The sequence below is a fragment of the Podarcis melisellensis genome (genome assembly GCF_964234715.1).
Source record: "Podarcis melisellensis genome assembly, chromosome: 5".
Classification (NCBI taxonomy): domain Eukaryota; kingdom Metazoa; phylum Chordata; class Lepidosauria; order Squamata; family Lacertidae; genus Podarcis; species Podarcis melisellensis.
The window spans coordinates 39,419,384-39,441,779 of record NC_138537.1 but is presented as its reverse complement, the minus strand read 5'-3'; the positions used below and the strand labels follow the sequence as shown (position 1 = coordinate 39,441,779).

Below are 22,396 nucleotides of genomic sequence, written 5' to 3'. Positions count from 1 at the left end.
CTTACCCTTCCTACTTCTACTCAGCTTTAGGTGTTCTGTGTGACTATTAGTAACTCATATGGGTATCCTTCTATATTTACTTTGAGCACCCAGCTGTAGCCAAAGTGAGATTCCAATGTGAATTTAGGAGCATGGATGTTTAACTTAGATTATGAAGAGTCATAAATAAACTGGGGTGGGGGTGAACAGTGTTCAGAAAGAATGAATGATCATGCGTTTCATTTCAATTGCACCCTTCCTCCAACGAGCAAAGGGTAGCATACCAGGCTCTCCACTACCATTTATTTTATCCATACAACAACCCTGTGAGGTAGGTTAAGTCAAGATAAAAGAGACTGGCCCAAGATTGCCTTCATGTCTGAGTCGGGGTTTCAACCTGACTCCACCCCAGTAGCCGTCCAACATTCTGATCACACCACCAGATCCCTCAATGTCTTGGAGATGCTAAAAACTGTCTGTGCCCATTGATGGCACGCTGGCAGTCTGAATTGCCAGCAGCAAACATTTGTATTGGAAAGCTCTGACTCAGCCACATTTTTTTTCAGACAAGGGAAATAATTCCAGCATACAATGTTTGTTGCAGATAAACATTCATTTATGTGTCTGGATTTGAAGCAAGATGGGATTTGTGGCTTTCACATTCCAAGCAGAGAGATTTTGCATCAGGAAACCATTTAAATGAACCAGGCACACTAGTGGCTCTCCTCGGCCTTTCAGCAACATGTACATTCCTGCTCAAATCCTTGACTCCGCACAACCATCCCTTTACATTCACACCTCAGCAGTGGCGTAGCGTGGGGGGTGCAGGGGGGGCTGGCCGCACCGGGCGCAACATCTGGGGGTTAGGGTTAGGGGGCGCAATTCCACGGGTTAGGGGCGCAAATTACTTGCCTTGCCCCGGGTGCTGACAACCCACGCTACGCCACTGCACCTCAGACACACAGTCATTCAAGACCCACAAAAACATAATCTCAAAATCTGTTCATACAGGCACTGAAAGGAACTAGAGGGGAACTCTTAGGTCATATCAGGACTCAGGCAGTAGTCACAATCTGTGTGTGAGACAAAGGGTGGGGTCTCCAAAGGAAGAGATTGTGACAAGGGTAATTGTTTTAAAAAGCAATACATTATGCACAGTTTCTAACATGATTCACAGGGAGAGGGAAGTTCTGATTTCCTAGTTTTTTTTTAACTTTCGATTCTGCCTTTCTTCCTAGAAATTGGCCAATTTAGAGGTTCCACCCAAATCCGTCTCCCAACAGCCAGTCATGGACCCAGTGGGAGGTCCGACGTACTGAAGAAGGAATGTTTTGACTTTCATTTCCCTCTCGCCCTCACTTTTTTTCCCACCTGGCGAAATTTCAAGGTCGATCCTTCTATTTAACCTGGTGCCTGTTCGTGCAGCCTCCACTTTGCGAAGGAAAAGCAGAAAGGTAAGTGTCGCGAGCGGTTGATCTCTGCAAGGAAGAAGGAGCCTCCGACGGGCTTGGCGTCGCAGCAAAGAAATCCTGTGCTCATTCAAGAGATCGAGGAGACTCGAAGCGCTGCCTGAGTTTCGGCAAGCGAAGGGGGATGAGGGAGGAATGCCCAAGAAACAGGTCGCCTGCAGCAGGATCGGACTGATGCGTTTCCTCAGGGGGTCTTGGAGTGCTAAGGCTGCAGTCCTATACACGCTTACCTGGGAGTAAGCCCCATAGAACTCAGTTGGGCTTACTTCTGAGTAGAGGCGTGTAGGATTGAGTAGACCGCTGTAATGATCTTGCTTCCCATAGTATGTTTTCCCTCCTCATCAGGAATTGGACAAGAAAATATTCTCTTCAGCTCTATTCCAAGGGCCTTCTCCTTCCTTGGAGGTTTTTGAGCAGAGGCTGGATGGCCACCTGCCATGGACACTTTAAATATAGATTTCCCCTTTCAGAAATGGGATCTGCCTATTTTAATTCCATGTAATTCTAGATTTTGGTTGCCACGGTAATGCTAGAACTTTTTCTTCAAATAGCCATCACTTCTCTTGCTTTCATCGAGCTTTTGAAGGTATCTGATACATCTTGCTTTGTTTATAGCATGTCTGCTCTAGGTACTTCGGGTGAAATTTTGGAATGGTTCAGAGCCAATAAAATGCAGATTTCTGCTGCTATCAAGGACTCATTTCCCTTTTTCTTTATCCTGCGAGACAAGAAAATAATATCTGAGGAGCAGTTTAAGGTGACTATTCTAGACATTGAATTTGTTTTTTAAGATGTGCCTAGGTTTTCGGAGTTCATCTAAGCCAGGAATGAGGAATCTTTGGCTTCCCAGAAGTTGATGAACTGCAACTCCCATCAGCCCTAGCAAGTATGGTCAATGGCCAGGGGTGATGGGAATTCTAGTTCAGCAACATCTGAAGGGCCAAAGATTCCCCACATCTGTCTGAGCTTTTCCTGGAGCAAAACCTGACATTATAGGACCATTGTTCATATGTCTGCCCAGCTAGTATATAAAGCAAGGGGTGGGAGACATCTTAATTTAACCATCAGCAATGTATAAGAAAGGGGGTGTTCAACTCTCACTGCCTGTTTTTTAGCTCCTTGAAATCGGTTACTTTTTCCTTTTCCAGCCAATAGGGGAGGAAAATAGCTGAAGGGAAGGAAGGAAACAAGAGGTGGAAAGTTGCAGCAGTCTTCTCCCATGTGCTGCTTTTAATGCTGAAGTACCCATGTGGCAGGGACACGGGTGGGGCTGTGGGTTAAACCACAGAGCCTAGGACTTGCCAATCAGAAGGTCGGCGGTTCGAATCCCCGCGACGGGGTGAGCTCCCATTGCTCGGTCCCTGCTCCTGCCAACCTAGCAGTTCGAAAGCACGTCAAAGTGCAAGTAGATAAATAGATACCGCTCCGGCGGGAAGGTAAACGGCGTTTCTGTGCACTGCTCTGGTTCGCCAGAAGCAGCTTAGTCATGCTGGCCACATGACCTGGAAGCTGTATGCCGGCTCCCTCGGCCAGTAAAGCGAAATGAGCACCGCAACCCCAGAGTCAGTCAGGGCTGGACCTAATGGTCAGGGGTCCCTTTACCTTTACCTTACCCATATGGCACAGGGCAAATGGGTGCAGCTGTGACATAGGGAAATGTTATACGTGACTCATAACTGGAAAGGTTTTCAGGGTAGCAGGAGGAACATAGCATGAGAGACAACCAAGTGTAGTGAACAGTGTGTTAGACTTGGATGCCAAGATCTGGGCTGAAACTCCATTCAGTCATAGTGTCCACAGAGTGAACCTACGCCAGTGGTCCTCTCCCAGCATAACTTCCCCTCTCCATCCTGAGAGCCTTTAGGAGAGGTTGGGATACAACAGCAACCATTGCACAGGAGGAGGAACCTTGAAAGTTAGTGTGGGATATGACCCAGCGAAAAAGTGAAGAAGACGCACTCCTTAACAGCAGCAGGTTGTGGCTTGTTTCTGAAAAACAAGAGGTCACATGCCCTGAAGCATTCTTTGCCATTAATACAAAATATCGGAGACAGGTTTTAGCTGTGCTGGGCCTTGGAATTTGAATTAGATTTGATTTCTTTGCTTAAGCTAGGTTTACCATCTTGGATATGATGGGAAATGGGATACTTACTATATATGAGTTTTAAAAATGCTTGTGTTGTTGTTGTTTTTTCTAGATTTGTTCTGAGCAGGTATCGTCAAACGCAAATACTCTTCAAAGAGTGGTATACAGTGTACTTGAAAGCATTGCAAACAATGTGTCAGCAGTAAAGGAGATTTTCTGCCCAGAGAACCTGGAAGCATATCAAAATTTAAAGCCAATATATGAAAGCCTAGAAAATGGTAAGTTATCTTGTTGGTTGTGCTAAATCTACCTGGCAAACATAAAAGATAAATAGTCAAAAGGAAAGGAAAATCATCCGATTTTATTGAGAAATGGTGTAGTAGTGAGTGTTTGAGCCACGGAATATTCCCAACTATGCATTCCCTTTGTCTCAGCCCTCTGCCTGCCATCTGCTGGTGAATTTATTATTATTCTGTTTATTTGAAAGTACTTATTGTCTGTTTTTTACAGTGAAAAATAATATGGTGGTTTACAAAATAAAACCAGTACACTAAAACAACAAGAAAACATAAACCAGAATATTTAAAGTTAAGTAATACCATTACTAAGGATCAGTGCCCAGGAATGCCTATTTAAATTGTAGGTTTTTACCAACTTTCCCCATAAGTGCTCATTTTGTCTCTAAGGTAAGGTTATTTGACTGTGTCAGAATATGGTGCTGTATCCTAGTCATCATAAGACGTATGTCTGCTTGATATGGCATGTCTAGAATATCCTCCTTACTCGAGGGGCATCCAACTTTGACAGTGAATGGGTTGGAATATGTGAAAGGAGGCTTTGTCCTAAACAGTGGCGGAGCTTCATGCTCCAGCACCGGGGGGGGGGGGGGCAGAGAGCAGGCGGGGGCGGGGCTGGCGTGTGTCCTGGGGGTGTGGTGTGCCGCCTGTGGGGGGCGGGGCCACAATGGCACCACACTGGGATTGTGCTGCCAGGGGCGGGGTGCTCCCCCCACACTCCCCTTCCTCCGCCAGTGGTCCTAATGTGTTCAGAGCCTTACATGTCAACATCATCACCTCAAACACAGTTCAGTAGCAATTAGGCAATCAGTGCTGTTCCTCCAGCACTGTTGATATAGAATCATAGAGGTGGAAGGGTCCCAATGATCACTTCGTCCAATGCCCTGCAATTCAGGAATCTCAAGTCAGATGGCCATCCAGCCTCTGTGATGTGTATACATGGAAGGATGCTGTACAGTGGTACCTCGGGTTAAGTACTTAATTTGTTCCGGAGGTCTGTACTTAACCTGAAACTGTTCTTAACCTGAAGCACCACTTTAGCTAATGGGGTCTCCTGCTGCCACTGCGCCGCCAGAGCACAATTTCTGTTCTCATCCCGAAGCAAAGTTCTTAACCTGAAGCACTATTTCTGGGTTAGCGGAGTCTGTAACCTAAAGCATATGTAACCTGAAGTGTATGTAACCCGAGGTACCACTGTACTAAGCTACTAAGCGTTTTGCACCAGCTGCAGTTTCTTATAAACCATAAATGATTAGATCAGCGATCTCGAATCTTTGTCAACTACTGGATACATTTTCAATTATGAGAGTGCTAGGGGCACTGGTCACAAAATGGCTGTCAAGGGGAACATGGCATAACACACAGAGAGACAACCACCCCCAATAACCTCATGCTTAAAATCAGGACTGGCTCGGAGCATTTTGCAGCTTTGGGCAAAACAGGAAATGTCACTAGCCCCTACTCTTTGTCAGAACTCTTGTCACCTGCTCCTCCCCTATATGCCACACACACACCCCAAGCAGAAGGCCGTAGAGGAGAGGAGTGGGCAGCGGAGAGCAGGCATGGAGGTGGTGGGTGAGGGTGTCACAATGGGCAGGTGAGGAGGAGGAGGAAGCAGAGGGCAGGAGTGGAGGCTGGATATACCGCCTGATGCATTTGCCTCACCTTACCTCATTGGCAGGCTGGACCTGCTTACAATGGAAAGTCAGCTGTCTCCTGCTGGTACTGATTATGATTATTGATTTTACATATACTGATGCTGTTGCTGTCCATAGTATCATGAAAAATATACAAGGTAGCCCCACCAGTCTTGTTTGCTTAGAAAGCACCTGCACATTTTGTTGCATAACCTTTTTTTAAGAGGACTAGAAACTTACTTAAAACAAGAGCAATGAAAGCTCAAAGTCAGAGGACCTTTCCCCGGGGCGCCTTCCCAGGTGCCATGCCATGTTGCTGACCCCTGGGTTAGATGTTCACAACACATTTTATCCATTTAATTTAATAGTAAGGTGCTAATGCCCTTGTTTTCTTCACACACTTTCTTTTCAGTTCTCCAGCGTGCTACAAATAGCTTTGCCACAGGACCTGGGAGCAAGAACATACTCCAAACAAAGAAGAACAATTCTGAATTCTCTGCACCGAAAGGTGAATTTGACATGGGTCTCTAAATGTTTCTGAGGCATAGACTGTGGGAAGAGAAAAATAGAATAATATAAGGCAGAACTCCCCAAACCTTCCACCTACAGGACCTACCTGAGATGGATGAAAATTAGAGACCCTCCAGGTAGCCTTTTTATTGATGATTCCTGATGATTTGTGCTAATAGGGCTATTGGGACAGTCATGTGTGTTCCTGCTGTCAATATTGTTTGCGCTTGCTGAAGCTTGAACAGTTGCACTGTTTTATTTTAAGTCAGTGCATAGCCTGTAACTTCCTTCTGAAGTTCTATAACTTTTAATGTCACAAATGTTCTGCTATATTTTTGTGATGCCTTTGTTGCGCTATAGCACCTTTGGACAGCAATAACGTGGTAGCATTAAGGAAACATCACACAGCAAGCTAAAGCAGAATAAATCCACCACTAATGGACTATTATTGTGTCAAGAACGTGTTGCAGAATACACCCACAATAAAACATCTGTCTTGAGGGGCCCTTACTGAGGCTCACTAGTCTCAAAATGCTGCCAAATGGAAACAGAGTTGGCATAATCAGCTGCCAGTTGCTGACATCATTTTCAACTTATACCTAATCCAACTTTGGAAATTGAAAACACCATTTTCCTTATGGGAAGGAGTTCCATATTCCACCTTTCCCCAAGACAAGTACATTACAGCCATTTTCTCATGAGGTATTGTGACTAGTATTCTCATTTTAGGCAGAATTTGCTGACCCATAAGAACTAAGTTAGAAGGTTGTTCAAAATTTCCCTTTTTTGTTTCAGGTTTTCCCTTTCTCCTTACACCCAAGTTTGATCAAGAAATGGCAGAACCTTATAAAAAAATATATTTTTCAGAGGGAGAAGCCTCAACTAGCTATCAAGGTATTGCATAAAAATAGATGGAGCAGGGTGGGCACTTCTGAACATAATTTTATATGAAGAGGTTTTTCAGTTTTGATATTCATGTTTCATGGCAATGACGGTATATAAGCATTGGATAAAATTAGACAAGAATATGTTAAATTTGTGGAAGGTATTATTGTCTTGGGAGGAAAAAGGATACTTAGATAATGCCATTTTAAAAATAAAAATGGTAATCCAGTTTCCCAGGATCAACTAAGACTGGACACAGGAGATTTGGGTATGTATGGGATGGCTTCACTTACATAAGTTGAGTTAAATCCTGCTAAATAAGGGTATCTAGGCACCAGATCCCTTACCAGATTTGAAAATGTTCTGTTAAACCAAGGATCTGAAGGTAAAGTATTGATATAAGAGATTTGTGGAGAATTGTCGGAAATTTCATCCAGCCCATTAAGAAGCCCGAAAACTATCTGGGAGGCAGACATAGGATGTGAAATAAATTATATAAAACAGAAAAGCATGTGAACCATTAAAACCAGCAGGGTCTATTGCTGCCTGCATAGTGCAGAATACCACACCAGAGTCTCCCATAGGTGGTACAAGGCTCCAGTTTGCTAGCTATCATATATTACCCTTTGTCTAGCTGTAGTGTTTTGGCTGAGCTGTGGTCACTCGGTAACATATTTCAATCTTTGATGGGAATGCCTGATTGTCAAAAACTTTTAGTCTGACATATATTAGGAAATCAGTAGTATTAATCAGGATCCAATACAAATTACACCCCAATTGTAACTATTTTTAGGACATTTAAGATGAACATAAAACCAAACATTTTGCTAATCTTTCTGCTAGTTGCAGCTAGGCTGTCTATCACACAGTTGTGGGAAGCCTTGAAAGACCTAAATATTTCTCTTTGGTATAATAACATTTGGAATATAGTCATATCGGAGAAGCGAACATACCATTTAAGAGTATTGAAAGGTATTGAAAACCCAGTGACTTTGTACTACTTGGTGAAACTTGACACTGACTGATGCTTTTAGTATGGGATGCTTATATGTAGTATGTATGAACTTTATGAAGCAATGTATGGGTTTTTCCAGATTTCTCTTTTCCCGTTGTTCCCTGTATTGTGTTTCCTTTCATTGTTTTTGTAATTTAAAAATGCTATTTTTAAATGCTTAATACACAACTGCACTGCTGGCCTGGCACTATGAAGGCATTCCATGGTATTTGGGTGGAATCTAGGTAAAGGTAAAGATACCCCTGCCCGTACGGGCCAGTCTTGACAGACTCTAGGGTTGTGCGCTCACCTCACTCTAGAGGCCGGGAGCCAGCGCTGTCCGCAGACACTTCCGGGTCACGTGGCCAGCGTGACGAAGCTGCTCCGGTGAACCGGCACCAGAGCAGCACACGGAACGCCGTTTACCTTCCCGCTAGAAAGTGGTACCTTTTTATCTACTTGCACTTAATTGTGCTTTCGAACTGCTAGGTGGGCAGGAGCTAGGACCGAACGACGGGAGCTCACCCCGCCACAGGGATTCGAACCGCCGACCATGCGATCGGCAAGTCCTATGTGCCGAGGTTTTACCCACAGCGCCACCCGCGTCCCTGGGTGGAATCTAGCCACATATTAAAAATGTGAAAATGATTAAAAAAAATTTTTTTTTTTGAAAAATGTGTTGAATTTTCCATAGCTCACCATCACCATCTAATGTCACATTTGTACAATGTGCTTTACAACACACTTAAAACGTTTTATTTGCAGCTGTATAGCTGAGTCCTTGGTTCCTCTTTTTAAAATGAGTGAAAAAGGATAACAATTCTCTACTAAATGGCTTCTTCTTTTTCTTCAGGACTGAAAGTTGCTGATGCGACAGAAAGCATGGCAAAAATGTCTCCAGGACCAACTAACACCTGTTTGAAAATGGGTGGTACTCCGAAAGGTAAAGAAGGTGCAATGGTATATAGATTCCTCATAGGTTCTCCAAACTAACCCCTTCCACAGTTCTCCAAAAGCAGCTTTGGCATACACCCTATAAACTGGGCGTGGGCGTTGTCCATATGTCCTTTACCTGCACCCTGGTTCCTAGCTGCCATTTTGCCCACTTCTTTTTAAATGCCTGCCTCCATTACCCAGTTCCCTGTTTTTGTTGTTGTTTTAACTGCATGCATGCAATGTTAGCCATTACCAATAGTTACAGAATCCTGTTATGATGACTATGGAGCTCTATTCTTGCTATGTCTTGAAACCTGACCCCTTGACCCTATGTGAGTTCAAGGAACTTGCTTCACATTGTGGTTATATTCTGCAACCTGACTTCTCAGTCCCAGTTCTCTTAAGAGTTGGCACACATAGAGTTGCACCAGGGCATCTGCGCAGATGTGCCAGTATATCTCCATGGCGGAGTCATAATTTGAGTTATGCTGGCAATGTGGAGCTTCCACCATATCCTGTAGCTTTCCAGCCATTGTATCTGTCGGGGGCTGGTCTGAATATGATGCCAGAGACTGGTCTGACTCCGAAGATGGGGGAATGCAGTCACAGACAGAGCAGCCTCTAACAGAGGAGGAGGGGGAGGATTCGCCCCACCCGCCTTCCATGTTCCCAGAAGCAGAGAGACCAGAAGATTCAGAGGCTGCACAGTCGGGGGAAGAGCTGGACAGCTTTGAGATCGTAGCTAGGCAACCAGGAGGGAGGGAGCATTTAGGAGATTCTTCAATCGAGTGGTGGGGAAGTCCATCCCCCCTGAACTCGGAGGACTAAAAGGGTCCAGGAAGAACGGAAGCGCAGGGGCGGGACAGGTGACCGGTAGTGTGCTTCTTGCTGCAGAAGAAGAGTGGATTCAGAGTGAGCAACTGCCATCCATGGGGAGGGTGGTTTGATGCTGCTCTCAATATGTCGTTATAAATAAAACGGACTATAAACCTGCCAGAGGCTCATTACTTTTTATCAGAAGCGATTGGAGGGAGGGGAAACTCCCTTGCCTGCCAACATACCTGACAGTATCTTTGGTTTAGAATTGTGTCCCAATTCTAAACCATTTTCAGGTAATATGAAATGCTACTTCATGCCACATCTTATCAGCAGGATCTGTAACTTGATAAGACTGCTGTCATTTTCTGGAAACCTAAAATATGGAAATTGCAGCATTTGACATCAATTTCTTGATTTCCTCTAGGAAAAGGGATACAAAATATTAAAAAAGACAAGCCGATTGTCCAGGGCTCAACAGTGATTGTTACTTGTGGAAAAACTAGAGGTGTTTTATATAAGGAAAAATTGGCAGCAGGTAAACATTGTTTCAAAACAGTTTAATTGTATGTGTAATTACATATTTTAAGAGAATGTTATAGCAATAAGAAGTTAAAATCTTTGTGTTTGTGCCCATGAGTGTGTTGGGAGAAAGATGCATCCATGTGGCAGTATGTGGGTGTAATTGTATGTTTGGGAACACTTAAATAGTCTTGTAGGAAATTGGTTTTTTATTTCCCACTGAATCCTGGGTAACTGGGAGTAATTCTATCTATATCACAATGGGATTTTCAGTACTTTTAAATCCTTCAAATTACAGTTCAGAAATGCATGCTTAAATGATTTTTTCAGCTTAAAATTTTTTATCACAAAACAGTATTGTATTCTTCCACTTTAATTGGTGCAGCATATCATTTGTGTATTAGACTATGTGTGGGAAAACATTGGCCCTCTGGGTGCTGTTAGCCCTGATCACGCTTGCTGGGGCTGATGGAAGTTGTACTTCAATAACATCTGGAGGGCCAAAGTTAGACTGCATTAATGCACTACAGTTACATCAACCCATAAATTGTGAATTGAAAATAATTGGCAATTCCTCCATATTTTAAAAAAGAAAAAAGACAACTCAACGTATATAACCATTTGGTGCTACAGTTTTCAGGATCATTCTAATTGGGCGGAGAAAATTTGCCCCCCACATAAATTATAATTATACCAAATGAACATTGGAAGAGAAACATATTTTACACTTCATGTAATTAATGCTATTTTTTACTGGTGGTATTATCAGGCCCAGTGTTGGGCACTGGCCAAAGACTCCAGGGCCTCTGACCAGACCAGCCTTTTGCCCAAATACTCACCTCCATGCTCAGGTAGTGGTATGTGCGCACTGCTTACAGCCAAGGTTGTCCCCATCTACAGTGACTTGCTAGACACTCACCTCACTGCTCAGAGGAGTGTTCTGTGCGAGGTGTCCGAGAAAATGGCTGCACTGTTACAGTAGTTTGCCACTGCAGCTAGAAAATCTTTTAAAGTATTTGTAGCCACCATTGGCCCTTTCTCAGATCTCAGATGTGGAGGAGATGATAGATAATCCACCACCACTTATGCTACTTCAGGGGACAGGGAAGGAAGCAGGAGGGATGGGGGTAGCAAGAGGGAAAGAAGAAGAAGAGTTTGGATTTGATATCCCGCTTTATCACTACCCAAAAGAGTTTCAAAGTGGCCAACATTCTCCTTTCCCTTCCTCCCCAACAACAAACACTCTGTGAGGTGAGTGAGGCTAAGAGACTTCAGAGAAGTGTGACTGGCCCAAGGTCACCCAGCAGCTGCATGTGGAGGAGCGGGGAAGCGAACCCAGTTCACCAGATTATGAGTCCACCGCTCTTAGCCACTACACCACACTGGGACTGGAAGAGGATAGTGTTGCTGTTGCCACAAAGAGAAGGACTGGGACAGGAGTAGAGACCCCGCTTCCCTGTAGTCTGGTGTTGGCCCTGAGCAGGTCCCGTGCTGAAATACATTTCTAGTATTGATTTTTTCCAATGTAAATATTGTAAAAGGAGCTGCTGGTGGCAATCTCTTTCTCCCTCTATTGAACTTTGCTGAATGGGACAAGCTTACAGCACTGGTGTGACTTCTCTGTTACAGGAGCTACACAGAAATGTATCAAGAATTTTAAGGGGACATGGTTCACACCACAAGAATTTCTAATTGAAGGAGAAATTGGAGGTACAAACTGGAGAAGAAGTATCCGCTATCTGGGGGCTCCTTTAGAAACATTAATAAAGGTATGCAGTTCACTTCTATTGGCTATAATTTTAATGCCTCGTTCTTTACTTGTAATTACAAAGTAATTTCAAATGATGCCACCAAGGCTTTCCAAATATTTATCCACACATATTGTTCCTGTTCCTGTTCCTGTATTGCAAGTGAATAGCAGCACAAATTGTTTTATGAAAAAGCCATTGTCTAGATTCTAGAATGCCCTAACACAAGACAGGTGATAGGTCTTGACAGGACACCTGACCACAGACAGGTGATAGGTTACCTGCAAAGACTACCACTGGTTTCCTTGAACAGACACTGCTAAGTGTTGACTTTTCATTTTTTGAACAGTAAGGCTCCAGCTTTTCTAGAAAATTAGTTATGGAACAAAATGTGCAGATACCTTCAAAGCAATTTCAGTGAAATATTTTGAGTGTGGTGTGACTACCTTGTATATATTTCCTGTTGCTGAGGGATGGTCTCTGTTGCTATTAGACAACAACAGCATCCATATGTAGGTAAAATAAAAATTCTGTGATCTTCACAATCAGAACCAGTGGGACATAGCTAACTTCCTATGGTATTCCATCAGGTTGCTGGGGATAGCCATCTTTCTTATTTTGTTTTATCCCACTCCACCCCACCCACAATGGCAAGTATTTTGTGCCCGCAGCATTGTCACAAAATTTGAAATGTACCCACTGATTCAGAAAGGTTGGTGACTCCTGCCCTAACACAATGTAGAACTGAGCAGACATAAGGATTGTGCCAGCTAAAGGCAAGATCTGTATTCCACGGAACCATGATCTATGGAAGTTTTATGATTACAATAAAGACTATGTGATATTTATTATAAAAATAACAAAAAATCTGATGGCACAGATTGATTATAGTATCAGCTTTTCTAAATCGGAGGCCCCACCGTTAGATACGTGAAGTTCAATCCTCAGTTGTAGGGTAGAGTAGGAACAGAATTCTCAGTGGGAGGGATTGTAGGCAGTGAGGTCAGTGGGAAATTAAATGCAAAAAGTACAGACCATGATAATTCTATTAGAGCTAGGATTGTTATATATGTCATTACTTATCGGCCACCTTTCAAGGTTATCTTTCTTAAGGTGACTTTCAGCATACTAAAACACAAAATACTGCAAGCATAAAAATCATAATCTACAAGACAACAGGTGTGCCAAATGAGCACTGTGATGCTTTGCAATCGCTGTGCCCATTCATGAAACTCAGTAACAATCCATCTCATGCAGAATACATTAGTAATGCTGAATTTATTATCTGTGGTGGGGTAAGAAACCCCTGTATCTCTTCAGACCAAAATGGAAGTAATTCAGCTTTTCACATGAGAGCCTATCTTTGACGTTCGTTTGCTCAAACATGGCGAATTTAAGGTTAGTAGTAGAGTGTTCCAGCAGAATGAAATATTTTCCTACTGGATTTTAAACAAATATAAATCGTGAGGTGTCAGAATATGTCTCATTTCCACCATCTAATTCAGATTATGTTTGGGGATTCTGTTAGTTCCTCAGAACAAACCTAATAAATGTGATGTTTGTTTCAGGATGGCATGCTACCTGAGCCAGCACGACCTTCCCCAGTGAAAAATAAGGTAAACAAATTGTGAACACTTTTACTAGATTGGTGCATTGTCTACAATCAATCTAAATGGGCATCTACACGTTTTATTTGTCCATTTATGCATTAAGACATTTCTGTCTTGATCCTCTCCAAAAAAATTAATATTTACTTCAGAATAAGGAGGTACAAAACATAATCAACAAAAACATTAAAGCAGTACTTCATAAATAGCCTGACAAAAATGCTGAGTTTGTACCTGGTATCCATATGAATATAATAAGGTGGTAAGACTCACCTTAGTAGAAAGGTTATTCTACAGATGCAGAGCCACCACCAAAATCAATTTATTAATTGATTTCTTCAGATTTCATAGGATGCATGTCGGTTAATGTACTATCTATATAAATGTATACTGTACTTTAAACAATATTGTTCTCTGTCTTTTACTCAGAATCTGATCATATATTTGTGTGAGGAAATGCTGAAGGAAAATATCTGCTATCCCATGAAACCTTTTCCTCCTTTATATCTGGTTCAATATAATTTTCATACCCTAATTCAACCCTAATTCAAAAAGGGATGTGGGTGGTGCTATGGGTTAAACCACAGAGCCTAGGACTTGCTGATCAGAAGGTCGGCGGTTCGAATCCCCTCAATGGGGTGAGCTCCCGTTGCTCAGTCCCTGCTCCTGCCAACCTAGCAGTTTGAAAGCATGCAAGTGCAAGTAGATAAATAGGTACCGCTCTGGCGGGAAGGTAAACAGCATTTCCATGCACGGCCCTGGTTTGCGGCTTAGTCATGCTGGCCACATGACCCGGAAGGTGTACGCCGGCTCCCTTGGCCAATAAAGCGAGATGAGCGCTGCAACCCCAGAGTCGGCCACAACTGGACCTAATGGTCCCTTTACCTTTACCTTAATTCAGCCCAACCCATCCCTTTCTCAACACCCAGTACAGATACACAGTGAACTGTCAATGAAAGAAGACAGATCTCTTCTTCCACTGGCAATTTGCTGACAGGCCGGATTGGGAGCCTCAATGGGCTATGCCCGTGTCATGAGCCAGAGGTTCATTAACTTTAAACTGAAACTACTGCTTTAAACTGAGCAGTGACTTGCCTCTTGAACAGTTCCAGCAGCATCTTCAAGTGCCAAATCAGACAGGTAGGTGGGGCTGCCCACCTGTCAATCGCAGGGTGTCATTATTATTTCACCCACCTGTCAAAATCTGTTGCGAGGTTCTTAAGCTTCTCCTGCAGCTGTGGGAAGCATGAGAAACAAGCCTGCGTTTTAAGAAATAAGCAGCTTCTTTCATGTACTTGCCACGCTGGCAGCAGCAGGGTGAGCAAAGGGGAAAGAATAACTTCATGCTCCCCTTTATCCTTCCCCACCCCCACTACGGCTGCTGGTGGCAGTGTATGGGGGCAAACAAAGAGAAGAATTTCTCCCCTTTATCTTTCTTCTCCGCCTCAAGCAGTGGCAGCTGGGGTGGCAGCAAAGCCTGCCCTGTCCTGATCCTCCTAGAACAAGGTGTTATTCTACCACGAATCAGCTGGTGGGCAGCTGGGAGCATGCCTTGTTCCAGCAAAGGATAAATTGGAAGCCCACTTTAATCTCCCAATTGTTTCTTTGAAGCCCCACCTGTATGACATCAGGTGTAGGGCAAGTGAGTGTGGCTTCCCCAAAATGGACTGGAAGGCCAAATGGAGAGGCCTGGCTTGTGAGCCAGAGGTCGGTCCTCCAGCCCTTCTGTGGCCTCCAAATGTTGGACTCGTAACTCCCATCAGCCCCAACCAACATAGCCAATGGTTTTGAGTCATGGAAGTTATAGTCCCAACGATTGGAGGGCACTACGTTGCCTACCGCTGCTCTAAGGCTCTCAGACAAGGCAATTCCACTATCCCTCCCTCTTTTCCATTTTTCTTTTTCACCTGATGCTCAACATGGTGCAGCTGCTCTGCATGCTGAGTCCTCATTGGGCTTTTGGGAGTTTGTGTGTTTGTTCCTTAAATATCTTTTCTTCTTCTACAAATCCCAATTTCTCCTAAACATGGTGACGGCTTCCCCTTGGACCTGTTTTGGCCCTCACCAGCTCAGTTTTCTATCCCCCCTTTCCTTCAGCGCACATAGGAGACTTCCAGACAAGCCTGTAGCAGTAGTATAAAAATATGTGTGTGGGAAGGGGAAGGTTGATCAAGAATACAGGCAAAGCAGCCTGAAGAAACAAGCTCTTCTTCATGTGTGCAATGCATAAAGGGAGAAAATATAAAATGAAGACATTCAAAAATGTTCTTTACTTAGAAGCTGAAATGTTAGCCATGACTTTATAGTGCTACTACTGGTAGTAGTGAGTAATTTTACAAGGACACCTTTGTCTACACACCTTCTCCTTAGCACAGCAAGATGTGATGCTTTCAGGGTCCAAGAAATATTACCTGTTTGCCAGCTTCCTAGACTTCTGTTTTGCCAGACCTGAGAAAACAGGAAGATACCAAGTGGATATTGACATATTAATTGGATACCTCCAATGACCTCTACATAAACCAAAGATAACTTCTACAAGTTATCTGTTGCAGCAAAAACAAACCAAGTTAGTTTTAAGTTTTTACTGCACACAGGTGTATATGTGGTTGTTGAAGATATTTTATGATATGCCTGCCAACTGAAAATCCTTTGTTAAAGTCTTTTAAAACCACCATTCAGGGCCCATTGTGCTCACAAGGTGGTGTACTAGCAACACCACAGATTAAAAAAAACCCTCTCGCTCTACCGTTTCAACAAACTTCTTTTTTTTACTTTAGCCAACAGATGGCATATGTGATGTGTGTATGGAAGAAGGATCTGATATATGCTGCAGTTCATGCAATAAATCATTTCATCTTTCTTGCCATGTTCCAGAAGAATTGGCTGTGAAAAGGTATTTGCTTTCCTAATCTGAGTTCTAGAGTAAGGTGAAATAGTCAAGAAAAACAGGTGTTGACAACATCACTCTGTAAAGCCCAGCAATAACTTGCTAAACTGTAGGCTAGCAAGATGTAGGCTAGCTCAGCTGTGAACTTTTGTATTAATATAGACAATAGTGCACTTTGTATTGCAAATCAATTTCACTATTTTTCTCACATTAAATAAGGTACAAGTCTATAAAACCAAAACTACACTGTTTATAAAATCTTGTAATGATATTTCATCTCTCCTATTTAATGCATATTAGTCCTGTTGAAGCTAAACTATAAGTAATATGTTATGGCCAAGTGATATGTTATACCACTACTTCTTTTTGTTCCAGTTCAAGATAGTGTTTAATAAAAATGACTATTATGATTAGCCTTGTCATCGTGTTAGTTCTGGTGCTAAGTATTTTTCTAAGGAATGTTAGTTTAAGAAAGTCATGGTTATGGCAAACCTTCAGAAATGAATAAATTTCTACTATGGCAGTATTGTCTGCAAATTGCATCTAACATTACCATCATGCTTTGTACTGCATTTTTATAGGTTTTGGAAATGCACCTTTTGCAAATGGAAAGGTAACCTTTACTACAAAGAAGACCAGGTTTTAAAGTCGAAAATGGGTGCCAAGCAAAAAAATGTGGGTAACGTAAAACCTTTTCCTATTTCAATTTAATGATGAGCAAAGTAGTAAAATTAGGGCTGTAACATCAATTGCTTTAAAATTCTAAATAAAAAGTGTCCTTTTAGCAAGGCCAGCCACCTCTGTCATAAACTTCCCAATATTTTTACCACCAAGGCAGCTCTACCTCTCCTTGTGACACCCAAAATTTGTGACCCAAATGTGGGAGGAACCCCTGGCATATTTAAAAGCAGTGCTGTGGCAGCTTTAAAGAGCTTCACAAGGCTTCATTTTCCAGTTTCTCCATCCAGTTCTTCATTGGACTTGGTTATCAAACAGCTTGAGTACTTGGTCAGCTACACTGTGTGGCTGCTACTATTTGTTGGATGGGCAGTTTGTTTCATCTGTATTGGGAGTCAAGGCATTGCATCTGGCTGGCCATTCTACAGAGCAAGAATGCCATATTAAATATTTAAGCTATAATTAACAGGGAAGGGTGTTGTATAGGATTAGCCACTGGTTGAATAATTTATTGAATGGACAGTGTCCTTTTATTTGGGGGAAAGAGGAAATATAGCTGACTACTGTCTTGAGGATCTTAGAAGTCAGGAAGAACCAGTTATCTTTGTGTGGAGGATGGAGGTGGGGGAATTGCTAATGACTGGCCACTGCTAGGTGTACACTATGCACACTAGGAATACATAGTGATTGCAACTCACGCCTTATTTCCCTCCCATCTCACATTCGGCAGCTGTATTTTTAATTTTTTGTTTCTGAGATCTACAATGAAAGGTTGTAAATAGATAGCTAGATACGTTAGAAAAGAGGGTGCTGGAAATCCTAGTTGCATGGCAGCTAACTTGTTAATACTGTGTTGCTTCATATTTTTTTCTTTAAATTCTTCTTTTTCCTTACTAGAACTCATTCAGATGAATAAAATAAAATTGATTTTTTCACTTTATTTTGTTTGTTTTATACACATGCAAATTTAATCAATTAAGTAACCAACAATAGTTACTAATTACAATTTCTTAATTCCTAAGTAAAATCTCTAAAGGAACCCATAATAATCTATTTTGGTGAATTTGGTGAAAGTTTCATTCAAATAGCTGGGACCTGTTTCTAAATAAATATAATCAATTTATGTCTATCGGCGTGGGCTCCTGATTTCATTTGAGGCCCTTGAACATTGGTTTCTTTTGTTTTATAGACATGTGAGTTCTTGCTCCTAAAGACCTGGTGTGAGCCTGAAGGTGCTGTTTTTGCTGATGAACCAGTCACAGTAAGTCATGAGGGCAAGAGTAAAATAACACAATCCTGGAGCACTATTGCTGAGATTGTAGAAATATTTCCAGTACTTATACTAATATTGCTTTCTGGTGGTGCTGATTTAACAGATCCAAACACATGATGATAACTATCCAAATAACCCCATGTGGCTCAAGAGGATTAAAGAGAAGCTGCATTTAAACCACTACGAAACAGTGGGGGATTTCATTGGTGATATGCGTCTGATGTTCAGCAATTTTCTGAAGTTTCATCAAGTAAGCATCAGTCTTTCCCTTCCCTTCAGTTTGTTGCCTGTGAATGATAAACACATGTGAGTGAGGAGGTCAAGTTAGGTTTCTGTTATACATTGAAATTAAAACCCCCAAAAGAATAAGGGTGAGGAAAAAGTAAAATATGATTTAGTGTGACTCAATTTCTCTCTGTCTCTGTCCCTCTCCCTTGTACTCAAACAAATAACTCTCATAATGACCACAGTCACTCAGTGCTAAACCATCTAAGCAATCCTCATGTGTCCCTAAGAAAACCCACCTGGCTCCCTTCTTGTCTTTGAATGCTTGGATAGCTGCAAACCTATGTGTGGGAAGATCTCAATATATTACTTGTGGAGAAGGAGTTCTCTTCTGAAGGTCTTGAAGCAGAAGCTAGACAGCTGTCATTGAAGTCCCACTATCTCATTGTGATAATCTCATTGTACTTGTACATAAACTGCCACGATAGCCTGAAATGGCTTGGACAACAGAAATATTTAAACGTTTCCACCTGCTGTAGACATTTTGAAGAGCAATGGTAAAATCTAAATAAATTAAGCAACAAGTCACACACATATCAAAGCTAATGTTCTATTATATTTCCCCTACAGGGCCAGGATGTTGCAGAAGATGGAAGAAAACTGCAAAATGAATTTGAAAAGAGCTTCCGGGAAGCTTTTTTTATTTGTAATTAGCTGCTTGAGGGCAGCCCAGATTTACTAAACAAAATAGTAAGAGAAACTCAACACGAAGTCTCCGTCCAGTAACAAAACATAGCCTAGATCAAAATATAAAACAAGTCTAATTTAAATTCATGTCAACACAGTCTCAAATGCAATCTATACAACACAAGAACTCAGTGAAATGAGTTTTGGCCTAAATGTTCTCATTAGGAGTGGAGGGATTTGTCATTTTCGGTTCTCTTTTTGTCATTTTTCCATTCATAACTTCAGTTCTCCACATTTCTGTAGCAATTTGAGAATTTTATTTTTTTAAATCTCATGAGAATTCTACAGCATTCTAGTGCAAAATCAACACATCTTTGTATGCAGTTTTGACCGAAGCGCATATTTTTGCAAGCCATAATGTATTTTTTGTATGTTATTTGCAATACTATATCCATTTTAATGCAGTTGCCCCTAGTATATGCATTTTTGTAAAATTTCTTTGGTTGGAGAACAGCATCACAAAATTCCCCACAGAAGCCACCTTGAAGCCAGATGTTCATGTCCATGGGAGGAAGCTGCTTAGTCTAGAGCTGTTCCATCTGTCAATCCCGCTCTCTGCTCACCTCCACCACAGCAAGAACGAGGAACCAGGAGCAGGTGTTACAAAAGCCTATTTGCTACTCATAAGCTCCTGTGGCCATCATGGCTCAAGTTATTCACTAGATGATTTATCCAGGGGTAGCAGGTCAAGCACCTTATCTCCAAGCCAACTGCTCATCTCTCTGGCCAGGCAGCTTCTGAAATAAATACTTGGAGTTGGTTGAGTCTAGCAAAATGACCTTCAGGTGGTATCACTTCAAGCCAGTTGCTCAACACTAAGGGCTCATCCATTCTTCGCTTGCCCCACATCTAGAAATCATGGGTCTGAGAGTTTTCTGCTTTCTAGGCACGGGACTGAGCCCTTCTACTTTCCCTGGGGAAACCCACTCTCTCCCACTGAATCAGAGCAAACATCCATCCACGGGACTGATGCTCCGATTCAGTGGTAAGCAGCAGGGTAAATGGTACGTGGAAGTGTGGATGAGCCCTAAGTCAAAACAGTCAGACTTCTCACTAACCCACCAGTAATTAAGGACACGGCTTTCATATCAGAGGATGTGACGTCTGGTCTTAGCTTCATTGTAAACCAAGCTGACCCAAACCTTTCAGTGCTACATAAAGATTTGGCCTTCATGCCCATGGGAGCTCATATGAAAAAGATTCGGGGGCACTCATGATAAGTGGTTTGCTTGACAAGCAATAGCACTTTCAGAAACACAAAACACAGCATAAAAGAATCATCAGATATGTCACAAAACATGACCAATTTGACAGACTAAGGTTTCCATTTATATGTGGGATGGTTTATTATCTACTCCACTGAGTGAAATACACTCAGCTTAAATGCCTGACTCACTGTTTTCAACCATGTATTGTTTGTAGGTATTTGGGAAATTACAGTCCACACATGTTATAGATAATTTATTACGGTCAAAGACCATCTCACATAACACAATAAAAACAGCGTTCATAAAGATAAAATATACAATCAGAGCAGATTGCAGCAATAGCTCAAGAGTTAAAATTGAGATATATACATACACCTGTACAACTGAGATTTGGGCTACCATAAAAATTGACCCTGGGCACCCCAAAGGGCGACTTCAGCATGTCCCTAGTAAGCTATTTTATTCTAGAGGATTATTTGTGCCTACAAATCTGGGCGCAGAATCTGGCTACCAGCCAGGTAGCCTTGTGATCTTTGCCTAAGAGGAGAGAATTAAGTTTAGACCTGTCTGAAAGATCAGTGAGCCTCTTCAGCAAAGGATCAATGGTGTCTCTACGAATCTCAACATAAAAAGGACATCTAAAAAATACATGTTTGGGGCTTCCTATTTCCCCTAATGGTCAGGCGCAAAGTCTCTGTGCGTACGGGACTCTTCTGTAGGAGCCTTCCAGAACCGGTGAGGGCAGGGCCCAGCTTCTAGCAAGAGTGAAAGTCCTTCTTGCATTTCTGGATGTGAGGAAATAGAGATATGTTGCTGGAGTGGCTATGTATCTCCTATTTTCTATTATTTTATAATCAGGGACCCTTGTACAGTCCTGTTGTCTCTCTATGTCCATGATTCTTTGCCTAACCATGGATCTAGCTTGGCCCAGGCCCATAGTTATGAGGGTTTGGGGAGAAAGGCCCAGTTTCTGAAGAGTGTTTAAGACTGCTGTCTGCCAGCCAGACGGAAACTGGTTGCTCAGAATCAATGGGGCTATCCCTCGGGGGAACAATTTCAGAGTTAGCCACTTATATATTGAGGTTCGACTAATATGAGCTTTGACTTTCATCATCCCTGTTTCTAGCCTGACCCATGCATTTGAAACACATCTAGGAACTTGTAGAAGGGCTCTGAGAAGTTTGGATTGCACTCTTTCAAGGGGAACGAACGAGGAGGGAGGCGGGCCCAGAAAGGAAATTACAGTCCACACATGTTAAGTGTTTGTCCTTGTTTCATTATTTTTTCATCACAGTTCTGAAAACAGATAAAATATTTGTTGAAAAGGAAAATGGAAAAGGATGTGATACCAAAGCAGCCCAGGTCACTTAAAAAAAAATGAATTGTTGGGCCAGCTTCCGTTTTATTCCTAATACACATCTGCATTAATCGTCTCAAATCAATGGCTCCACTTTTCTTTAGTGCAGCTGTACTTTGAAGCAGATAAAAGATGGCTAATTTTTTCATATGAACTGTACTGTTTGATGTATCAAGCTTTCTACACTGCTGCAGGGAGTGGGAGAAGCCCCCTCTCTGCAACAAAGAAATGAACGACGCTCAAGAGAAAGGGGATTTTGCTAAGTTTAATCACTAGCTTTTGCATTAGGACTATAAAATGTATTTTTTGTTGAAAATGTGAATTGGGTGAGCAACCTGCAATAAGGCACATACATTTGTGCATGTGAAGATGGGAAATATAGAATACTTCATGGAAATAAAATAGCTGGCTTTGCACAACTCTAGATGACTCTTCTTTTCTTGGCCCTTCTACTTCTTTAGCAGCAAAAAATTGACACATGCTTTCTCAGTGGTAAAGATAAGTGGCAGGAAGAACATCCCCTGCTTAATTATTCT

General features: G+C 42.2%; 1 protein-coding gene and 1 long non-coding RNA gene across 3 annotated transcripts in view; one reads left to right on the top strand and one right to left on the bottom strand.

Moving 5' to 3' along the window:
* LOC309370586 overlaps positions 1-22,396 on the bottom strand; it is a 147,457-nt gene that overhangs the window by 27,904 nt on the left and 97,157 nt on the right. The gene's annotated exons all lie outside the window — the stretch shown is intronic.
* Positions 1,288-22,279, top strand: LOC309370566 (nuclear body protein SP140-like protein). 2 transcript variants are annotated; one of them, XM_081912459.1, is made up of 14 exons: positions 1,289-1,433; positions 2,064-2,205; positions 3,647-3,812; positions 5,880-5,975; positions 6,773-6,871; positions 8,710-8,799; positions 10,036-10,146; positions 11,760-11,899; positions 13,447-13,494; positions 16,263-16,378; positions 16,954-17,047; positions 18,240-18,311; positions 18,427-18,573; positions 19,179-22,279. In XM_081912459.1, the coding sequence occupies exons 2-14, from the start codon at positions 2,065-2,067 to the stop codon at positions 19,260-19,262; spliced, it is 1,404 nt and encodes a 467-aa protein (XP_081768585.1). In that variant the 5' UTR covers positions 1,289-1,433; position 2,064; the 3' UTR covers positions 19,263-22,279. The 2 variants fall into 2 exon arrangements, with proteins under 2 accessions (XP_081768586.1, XP_081768585.1); XM_081912460.1 differs by lacking the exon at positions 5,880-5,975 and having other exon boundaries at positions 1,288-1,433.

What these genes read in the sequence shown, in the direction of transcription:
- LOC309370566 (XM_081912459.1), top strand. Translation starts at nt 2,065, where the DNA reads ATGTCTGCTCTAGGTACTTCGGGTGAAATTTTGGAATGGTTCAGAGCC. An exon ending in AATGGGTGGTACTCCGAAAG is followed by an intron (nt 8,800 to 10,035) that starts GTAAAGAAGGTG and finishes GATTTCCTCTAG; the next exon opens with GAAAAGGGATACAAAATATT. An exon ending in TTGCTGATGAACCAGTCACA is followed by an intron (nt 18,312 to 18,426) that starts GTAAGTCATGAG and finishes CTGATTTAACAG; the next exon opens with ATCCAAACACATGATGATAA.